Source organism: Macaca nemestrina, chromosome 10, assembly GCF_043159975.1.
Source record: "Macaca nemestrina isolate mMacNem1 chromosome 10, mMacNem.hap1, whole genome shotgun sequence".
NCBI classification, from domain to species: Eukaryota; Metazoa; Chordata; class Mammalia; order Primates; family Cercopithecidae; genus Macaca; species Macaca nemestrina.
The window spans coordinates 84,890,068-84,899,668 of NC_092134.1; the positions used below are offsets into that span (position 1 = coordinate 84,890,068).

The following is a 9,601-nucleotide window of genomic DNA, read 5'->3' on the forward strand; positions in this document are numbered from 1 at the left end:
ATACTGGCCGGGTGTGGTGCTCCCTCCTGTAATTCCAGCACTTTGGGAGGCTGAGGTGGGCAGATCGCTTGAGGTCAGGAGTTTGAGACCAGCTTGGCCAACAGCGAAACCCTGTCCCTACCCAAAATACAAAAATTATCCAGGTGTGGTGGCAGGTGCCTGTAATTCCAGCTACTCAGGAGGCTGAGGCAGGAGAATTGTTTGAATCTGGGAGGCAGAGGTTGCAACGAGTTGAGATCATGTCATTGCACTCCAGCCTGAGTGCTCCATCTCAAAAAACTAAAACAACAACAAAAAACAAAAACACAAAGTTGGCTGAATGGCCTTTTCCCTCAAGGATTAATGCAAGAGATAAGATAAACATTAATAAATAGTTACAATATAAGGAAGAGAGTTATAAGCATCATGAGAGAGGTTAGAAATGTTCTCTGGGCATTCACAAAAGGAAAGATCATTTATATTTGGAGGGGATGTTGGGAAAAAGGAATCAAGAAAGGGTTCCTGAAAGGGAGAGCATTTAGGCTGGTTTTAAAGTCTGTGTGGGATTTTGACAAGTGGAGATGTGGGGTGGGAAAAGGAAGAGCATGGGTGGGAACCCAAGAATCTGAAATGGGTGACTTGAGGGGGTTGAAGGATTTCTTTATCCTTCATGAGGAGCTGTGAAAGGAACTCTTCCTGTCTCTGGAAACCAGAGAGAGAACAGGGGCCTTGACAGTGATGCTGAAGAATCTGAGAACATGGGACCTTTTGGTGTGAACTCTCCACTCCATTATTTCTTCTTGTGCTTTACTTGTTTTTAAGGAGAATGTTTGCAGGACTTCATTCATTTAAATAATTATGGGATATGTTAAAGAAGAATTAGGACATTTGGGTCCTAAAATCTGTTTCTGCTACTTTTTGATGGTCTGAACCTGGGCAGGTCATCTCCATTCTCTGTACCTCAGTTTCCTCATCTTAAAATGAGGATTTTGGTCTAGATAGTTTTCTGAGATCACTTCCTGCTTTAACAATCCAGCATTCCAAACTACAGTTTAATTTGTCACACTCTGAATGAACTGAGAATGACATTCGCATTGTTGCTCAGCTCCACAGCCCTGGCCTTCATCCCACAGAGAAGACGGGAAAGTTCACCTGTGAGGGCAAGTACACCGCACATGAGTTCATGATCTTCAGGAGCCGTTGCTGAAGGAACTGACAGTAAGAGATTTATCTGTAGAGAGAACCTCAGCCTGAGGTCAGAAGATCAAGAACAGATAGAGGCCGGGCGCGGTGGCTCAAGCCTGTAATCCCAGCACTTTGGGAGGTCGAGACGGGCGGATCACGAGGTCAGGAGATTGAGACCATCCTGGCTAGCACGGTGAAATCCCGTCTCTACTAAAAAATACAAAAAACTAGCCGGGCGAGGTGGCGGGCGCCTGTAGTCCCAGCTACTCGGGAGGCTGAGCCAGGAGAATGGCGTAAACCCGGGAGGCGGAGCTTGCAGTGAGCTGAGATCCGGCCACTGCACTCCAGCCTGGGCGACAGAGCGAGACTCCGTCTCAAAAAAAAAAAAAAAAAAAAAAAAAAAGTTAAAAGAAGCCAGGGAACTGGCATGAAAGACATCTTTTTCTTTTTTTCAATTATTCATTGGTTACAGTGGGTTATGATACAAATGTTTATAGATGCGTACTCTGTACTAGTACTGCAGAGCAGTTTTTCTGTGTTTCTACTCAGTTTAATTGTAGTGTGTTGAGTTGTAAAATAATTCATGTATTAAATCAAATAAACAAACAAAATGCCATGTTCTTTGGTTCAAGCAACACTACAAAAGGCATTTGGGGTCTGCATTTGGAATTCTCAGGCAAACTCTCTCTTGTTCCTAGTCTGTACTTATTTTCCCCACACTAGCTTATGTGTATATATTTTTTGAGACGGAGTTTTGCTCTTGTTGCCCAGGCTGGAGTGCCGTGGCATGATCTCGGCTCACTGTGACCTCCGCTTCTTGGGTTCAAGCGATTCTCCTGCCTCAGCTTCTGGAGTAGCTGGGCATAGGTGCCTGCCACCATGCCCAGCTAATTTTAGAATTTTTAGTAGAGATGGGATTTCACCATGTTGCTCAGGCTGGTCTTAAACTCCCAACTCGGCCTTCTAATGTGCTTGGATTACAGGTGTGAGCCACAGTGCCCGGCCTATACATTTTTTAATTTCAATGTCTAATATGGTGTCCACTGAATTATGAATTCTTTTGAGAAAATGAATCAATAAATCTATATTTGGAGGGGATGTTGCCTCCTTTATCCAGTGAGGTATGGCTGGATCAGCTTCATGGCATACACACCAGTAGTCTTCTTCACCTTCTCCTCCTCCTAATTGTAAATGTTGAAGGTGTACAACTTGATGTTCTGTTGTATGTATACACTTAAATGATCACCACAATCAAGCTCATTAACATATCATCACCTCACGTGATAACTTTTCTTTTTCTTCGGGCATAGAAGCAGGCTTGATAGATGCAGTTCTCTTGGCATTTAGGTAGAAGCAGGACAGGAAACTGCTGTTCTCTTCCTGAGAACTTTCTCCAGAGCCAGATAGGAGGCAGCATGGCAACTAAGCATCTGTTTTGCTTTCTCTACCTCCTTATCTTTCCTTTAGGCCTAAAATGAAGCTCTAAGCCAAGTAAAGGTCTGAAGTCATCCAGACTAATGTGGAAGCGGGGAGGCTCCAGGGAGTGGCTCTCAGACAGCAGACCATTTACTGAGCTCTGCGTGAGAAAGACTCGAAATGGTTCACAGCAATACAGAGTTTTGTTCTCTCCTCTTATCCTGCTTTCTCCTCCCTGCTACTTTTCCCTGACACCTATCTTGTTATGAAGACAGGAATTGTATTAGATAAAATCAAATATTTTTTTCTTTCTTTTTGAGATGGAGTTTTGCTCTGTTGCCCAGGCTGGAGTGCTGTGGCAGGATCTTGGTTCACTGCAACCTCCACTTCCTGGGTTCAGGCAATTCTCCTGCCTCAGCCTCCTGAATAGCTGGGATTACAGGCATGCGCTGCCACGCCCAGCTAATTTTTGTATTTTTAGTAGAGATGGGGTTTCACCATGTTGGCCAGGCGGGTCTTGAACTCCTGCCCTCAGGTGATCTGCCCTCCACCGCGCCTGACCTCTTTTTTGTCTTTTTTTTGATGGAGTCTCTCTCTGTTGCCCAGACTAGAGTGTAGTGGTGCAATCTCAGCTCACTGCAACCTCTGCCTCTCTGGTTCAAACAGTTCTCCTGCTTCAGCCTCCCAAGTAGCTGGGATTACAGATGCCCACCACCACGCCCAGTTAATTTTTGTATTTTTAGTAGACATGGGGTTTCACCGTGTTGGCCAGGTTGGTCTTGAACTCCTAGCCTCAGGAGATCCACCCACCTCAGCCTCCCAAAGTGTTGGGATTACAGGCGCGAGCCACTGTGCCTGGCCTCAAATATTTCTTTTTATGTTTCTTCTCCCACTTCTCCTTCTCTCTCATCCTCCACTTTTTTCATTTATTGAACATTAATTAAGAGCCTATTAGGTGACAGGAGGTACTAGATATTGGGGATACAGAAGCTATTAGAGGTTTTGCTTTGAAGACCCTTATACTTTAGAGGGGGATACTCCCCTCTTCCCATTTCCTGAGATCATGCAAGAGAAAAGACTTCAGGTGATCCATATTAATTCCTTCCTTCACTGCTTGATTTGTCACCAAATGGTTATTAAGGATACACTGTTTGCTAGGTGCTATTTTATTTATTTGTTTATTTAGAGATGGGGTCTGACAACATTGCCCAGTCCAGAGGGCAGTGGCTATTCACAGGTGTGAGCACAGCACACTATAGCCTTGAACTCCTGAGCTCAAATGATCCTCCTGCTTCAGTCTCTCGGGCAGCTGGGACTACAGGGATGTGCCATCACACCTGGCTTAGGCTCTACTTTAGCCGCTACTTGTTAAGGATGAAGACAGGAGGAGACACTCTTATTTTATTTGATTTCTTTCTTTCTTTCTTTTTTTTTTTTGAGACAGAGTGTTGCTGTGTTGTCAGGCTGGAGTGCAGTGGTGCGATCTCAGCTCACTGCAACCTCTGCCTCCCGGGTTCAAGCAATTCTCCTGCCTCAGCCTCCCGAGTAGCTGGGACTACAGGCGTGAACCACCACACCAGGCTAATTTTTGTATTTTTAATAGAAATGGGGTTTCACCATATTGGCCAGGATGATCTTGATCTCCCGACTTCGTGATCTGCCCACCTCAGCCTCCCAAAGTGCCAGGACCACAGGTGTGAGCCACCACGCCCAGTCTATTTGATTTCTTTCTAAGATGTTATGGGATGTAGATCTTTAAAAGGACTTTTTGGCATGAGAACAAAAGAGGAGTTGGGTCACAGTGCCAAGATGGGACTATCCAAGAATGCAGAAAGACATTTGCTAGTGGTCTGATATGTTGATTTACCTTTTGTGCATAGACATAAGTAAAAGTGAGAGGGAGAGGCAGGAAGAAGAGAGGTAAAAACAGGCAAGAAATGAGAGGAAAAAGCATTAGCTATAGAAATGGCCAGGGATGCCCTGAGAATTTTCTTGTATAATGACTGGGCCCCATCTGATGGGTGTTACCTGCTCTGTGACAGTTTCCTCATTGCCTTTGGCTGAGAGCAGGGCATTGGAGGAAGAGAAACTAAGGTCTCTGTTTTGGAGAGAGATGAATGCTGAGGTAGCTGAGTGGTGATAGCTCTTCCTCCGTCCTTTTTCCCCATTACTTTTCCTCCTGCGGAGGCAGGGGCATTGGGCTACAAGGGAAGCCTGGACTTCCTGGCCAGCATCCTCCCCAGAGCCACCTTTACCTCCTGGTTCTTCAGACTGTAGATGAGGGGGTTCAGCAGCGGGGTTATCACACTGTACTGCACGGAGAGCACTTGCTCTAGGGCTGAGCCGGATGCTGGAATCATATACCTTGAAGGGAATTGGACAGAAAAGCCACTCATGACAATGGTGACAATACTTACTGTTGGCAGCAACAATTCAGCCCCTCCCTGCAAAGACTCCCCTCCCTGCAAAGGAGGTCTTCAGAGCTGACTTTCTCTGGTGGCAGCATCTAGAAATGGCTGATCTGTGAAAAGTCAGTCATTTCTGCCTTCAAACACTTCCAAACGTAAGTGAGCTCACACAGAAAGTTATAGGAGCTGCCCCGAAGAACAGGCAGTTCTGCAGCATATCAAAGGCTGTGGGTTCTAATAGAATTAATATTTAGGACAGATAAAAAGTAAAAAAAAAAATAGAATTAATAATAATTTCATACACTTCCATAGCATTTCATACTCTTCAAAACATTCTTCCTTAATAGCTATGATGATTATATGAGCAATTTTTCTCTTTTTCCTGTTTATACGCAACAGTACAGAAACACAATGTTCTCACCTTGTGATGACTGTTCATGTAAAACTGTACACTCAGTTTAAAATGTTGTCATTATTCCCAACTTTTATGGCCCTGGGAATTACCCTCAGAATCCTTGCCTATTATTTTTATAAAGTTGAGTGGCCTATTATTTGTATAAAGTTGTCCTTTTAGTTGCATTTTTCTTTGGTTTGGAAAAGAAACCAAAACTGGTAAAATGGGAGATGAAAATGTGTTAAGCACATAATATGATTCCAAATTATAAGATTAAAATCTTGAGTACATTTTGCTAAGTACCACTCGGAGTATCTTCCAAAGACGCACTAGTATTATTATTTTTTTGCAGTGGCACCGTAGTTATCAGAATAGACTATCCCAAGGATATTCCTTGTGGGTTCCAATGTGTTTGGTTATTTAAAAAAATAGTCATTTTACTGTTATTTTTGTCTTTTAACTTATTCTTTCTAACATTTCTGTGAAGTAAGTAGTCACATCCTTTATGGCAGATGAGGAAACCGAGACAAAGGGAGACGAAGAGATTGGTGTACAGCTCAGTTGAGCTCTCCTGGGCTATTTATTTATTTATTTTTCTTTTACTTATTATTTTTTCTTTCCCAGCCACTAGACTACAGGTACTGGACTATTCTTATCATCCATTTCCATCCTTGGCTTCTCTCTGAATCACAGGCAGGTGAGAAAAGTATTGAACAATTTGTGCAAATCCACCTTCAATTTACTAGTAAAAGCACAGGCGTCGATTGTTTTGTCTCCTAGTGAGGGAGGGCTAGGCAGCCAGAGCTGTCGATGTTTGAGAAGCATGGTAAGGAAGGGCACGGATCTTGGTCCAACTTGTGGCTCCATTACTAGCTTGTTCTAGGACTGCTGAGAAATTACCTGATTACTTCCTAAACTCAGGTTCTTTACCTAAAAGTGGGTTGATAATATTTCTCTTGTAGTGTGGTGCATGCTAAAATTGACTTGGCAATGTAAAGCAGCTGGTGTACAGTAAATGGCTAGTAAATTGCTACAACATACGTAAGCTTTGGCGACATCTCCCAGTAGGAAATAAAGATGGCATACTTTTCAAAGACAGGCTTTATTTTTTGTCTAGCACTGAATAAAAATCTAACAAAGGTTCTCTGATTTCTTTTTGAGAACTCCCAAATCTTAGGTTAATGAAGTAGAAAAATCTTTATCTTGGTCTAAACTCATTTTCCAGAATGGACAATTGAAGCCTTAGAAGGAAAATAGATTCTGTTTTTTTTTTTTTTTTTTTTTTTTGAGACCTAGTTTCACTCTGTTGCCCAGGCTAGAGTGCAGTAGGGCAATTTCCGCTCACTGCAACCTCTGCCTCGGAGGTTCAAGCAATTCTTCTATCTCAGCCTCCCGAGTAGCTAGGACTACAGGTGCACGCGACCACACCTGGCTAATTTTATATTTCCAGTAAAGAAGGGTTTCGCTATGTTGGCCAGGCTGGTCTCCAACTCCTGGGCTCAAGCGATCCACCCACCTCGGCCTCCCAAAGTGCTGGGGTTACAGGCATGAGCCACCGTACCCAGCTGAAAATAGATTATTTGCAATGCATATAGCTAGTCCCTGGTAGAGCCAGAACTAGAGCCCAGGCCTTTTGAATGTCTTGCTATTTTGTAAAGCTCTATTCTGCCAACGGAGACCACCTAGGGTAAGGAATATCCCACATTTATATTCGGGGTATAGAATGACATACCTGAGAACTCCTGAAGTATAAAAGATGGTGACCATAAGGAAATGGGAAGAGCAGGTGGAAAAGATCTTGTTCCGACCTGTGGCAGAGTTGATCCTCAGGGCTGTTGTGATGATACAGCTGTAGGAACCCAGCAAAAGGACAAGGGTGCCAAGGCCCAGTACTGACATGGTGGTGAGAATGGAGGCGATGCTAGTGCAGGGGTTGGAACAGGTCAATAAGAGCACCGGAGGAAGCTCGCAGGCAAAACTGCGGATGATGTTAGGGCCGCAGAAGTGCTGCTGAGCAAGCAGGAGGGTGTTAATTAGGCCAGTCCCGATTCCTATGGCCCAGGATGACCCCACCAGGCCAGCACACACCCTTCTGTTCATAACCACCACATACAACAGCGGATGACACACGGCCTGAAACCGGTCGTAGGCCATGACCGAGAGGAGGCAAGCCTCAGTAGCTCCAGAAAATATGACCAGGGAGATCTGGGTGAAACACTCAAGGAAGGATATTGTCTTCTCCTTAGAAAGAAGGTTCTCTAGCAGTTTAGGCACAATAATTGAGGAATAGAAAGCATCCAGGAAGGAGAGGTGTCTCAGGAAGAAGTACATGGGGGTGTGGAGGTGGGAATCAGTACTGATCACCAGCACCATCAGCAGGTTCCCCAGTAGAGTCAAGAGATAAATCGCCAGGAACAGAACAAAGAGCAGTGCCTGAACCTGAGGGTTGTTGGACAGTCCTAGGAGAACAAACACAGTGACTGTGGTCATGTTGCTGACTTCCATGGAGCACTCAAGTTTCCCTTTTGACTGACAAGAACTGAAAAGAATGCTCCAATGGGTTATCAGTGTCAGGGCATGCCCGGGGATGAGGCATTGGCAGTAAAGCTTCAGGGCAGACCCAGGACAGATTCTGTAGTGGAGGCAGCTTTGCCATGTCAGGCTGCGTCAGTCCTTTCCAGCTTAGGGCAGTAACTTATTTGCCATAGTGGAGAAGGTGGGGAGGAAAAGTTCAGAGAATCAGACCTAGAAAGGAAGAAGAGAGCAGGGATTATTCAGGCTGGAGAAGGAAGCGAAGGGAGTTGATACTGAGAAGTGCTATTCTCTACTTCCAAAAGGAACTGAGCTTAAACCACAGGAGGGCTAACTGGTATAGTGAATAAGCAATAAACATTTTGGCTGATCATCTGGATGGCAGACCATGATGAGTGTCTGAGTGTCTGATAGAAGTATTATGAGACTTGGTCATGGTGCAAGTTCTCTCTCGGCCACTGTAAGCTCATAAGCCACTTAAGTTTCTAAAAAAAAAAAAGTCTGGGAAAAATAGATGGTTTCTAAAGTTCATTCCAGATTAGATTTTTTTTTTTTTTTGAGACAGAGTCTTATTCTTGTGCCTAGGTTGGAGTGCAGTGGCACAATCTCAACTCACTGAAGCCTCCGTCTCCTAGGTTGAAGCTATTCTCGTGCCTCAGTCCAGCTTAGATTTTTTAAAATTTAATTTTTAATTTAATTTTTTTCTAGAGATGAGGTCTCACAATATTGCCCAGGCTAGTTGCAAACTCCTGGCCTCAAGTGATCACCCCTCCTCAGCCTCCCAAAGTACTGGGATTACAGGTGAGTCACTATACCTGCTACCAGCTTAGAAATTGAAAAGATGGGGAAACAGTCTTCCTGGGGTGTTTCTGGTACTAAATAGAAGCCCCTTCTCCCCTTCTGTGTCAATCCAAGCAGAAATGACACATGAGTGTATTGGTTTCACAGAAGCCAGGCAAGGGGAAACCCTTGAATAGAAATGAAGACTGTGAATGTCAGGCCTCTGAGCCCAAGTCAAGCCATTGCATCCGCTATGACTTGCACGTATATGCCCAGATGGCATATGCCCAGATGGCCTGAAGTAACTGAAGAATCACAAAAGAAGGGAAAAATGCCCTGCCCCGCCTTAACTGATGACATTCCACCACAAAAGAAGTGAAAATGGCTGATCCTTGCCTTAAGTGATGACATTACCTTGTGAAAGTCCTTTTCCTGGTTCATCCTGGCTCAAAAAGCTCCCCCACTGAGCACCTTGTGACCCCCACTCCTGCCCACCAGAGAACAACCCCCCTTTGACTGTAGTTTTCCTTTACCTACCCAAATCCTATAAAATGGCCCCACCCTTATCTCCCTTCGCTGACTCTCTTTTCGGACTCAGCCTGCCTGCACCCAGGTGATTAAAAAGCTTTATTGCTCACACAAAGCCTGTTTGGTGGTCTCTCCACACGGACGTGCATGACAGTGAACATCAGTCATTTCAAGGTCTTCCCATTCCAGCGTTTCTGTGAATGTGTGATGTACACTGTTTTCACTGCAATTTCAGATCTTAACATGGGCATCTACAAAGACTGTGCTATTTTTTGGAATATTTGGAAAAAGATTTGAAAAAAGCCAAGTCAAACTTGGATCATTTTTGTGCATCACAGGGAAGTTAAAGACCAGAAATAGGGGTGAGAGATAAAAGAAC

The 9,601-nt window shown here is 44.3% G+C and overlaps 1 protein-coding gene across 1 annotated transcript; it reads right to left on the reverse strand.

Annotated features, from left to right (window-relative positions):
• Nucleotides 1–4,781: 4,781 nt before the first annotated feature.
• LOC105492906 (olfactory receptor family 5 subfamily BS member 1) lies at nt 4,782–7,887 on the reverse strand. The gene is made up of 2 exons (XM_011760280.2): nt 7,115–7,887; nt 4,782–4,944 (listed from the first exon to the last, which is right to left on the reverse strand). Exons 1-2 carry the CDS (start codon nt 7,885–7,887, stop codon nt 4,782–4,784), a joined length of 936 nt encoding a protein of 311 aa, XP_011758582.2.
• Between the last annotated feature and the right edge of the window lie 1,714 nt (nt 7,888–9,601).

Bases quoted from the DNA above. Each gene is read 5' to 3' on its own strand.
- LOC105492906 (XM_011760280.2), bottom strand. From the start codon at position 7,887: ATGGAAGTCAGCAACATGACCACAGTCACTGTGTTTGTTCTCCTAGGA. The intron at 4,945-7,114 runs GTATGTCATTCT...ATTCCCTTCAAG, and splicing joins TATACTTCAGGAGTTCTCAG to GTATATGATTCCAGCATCCG.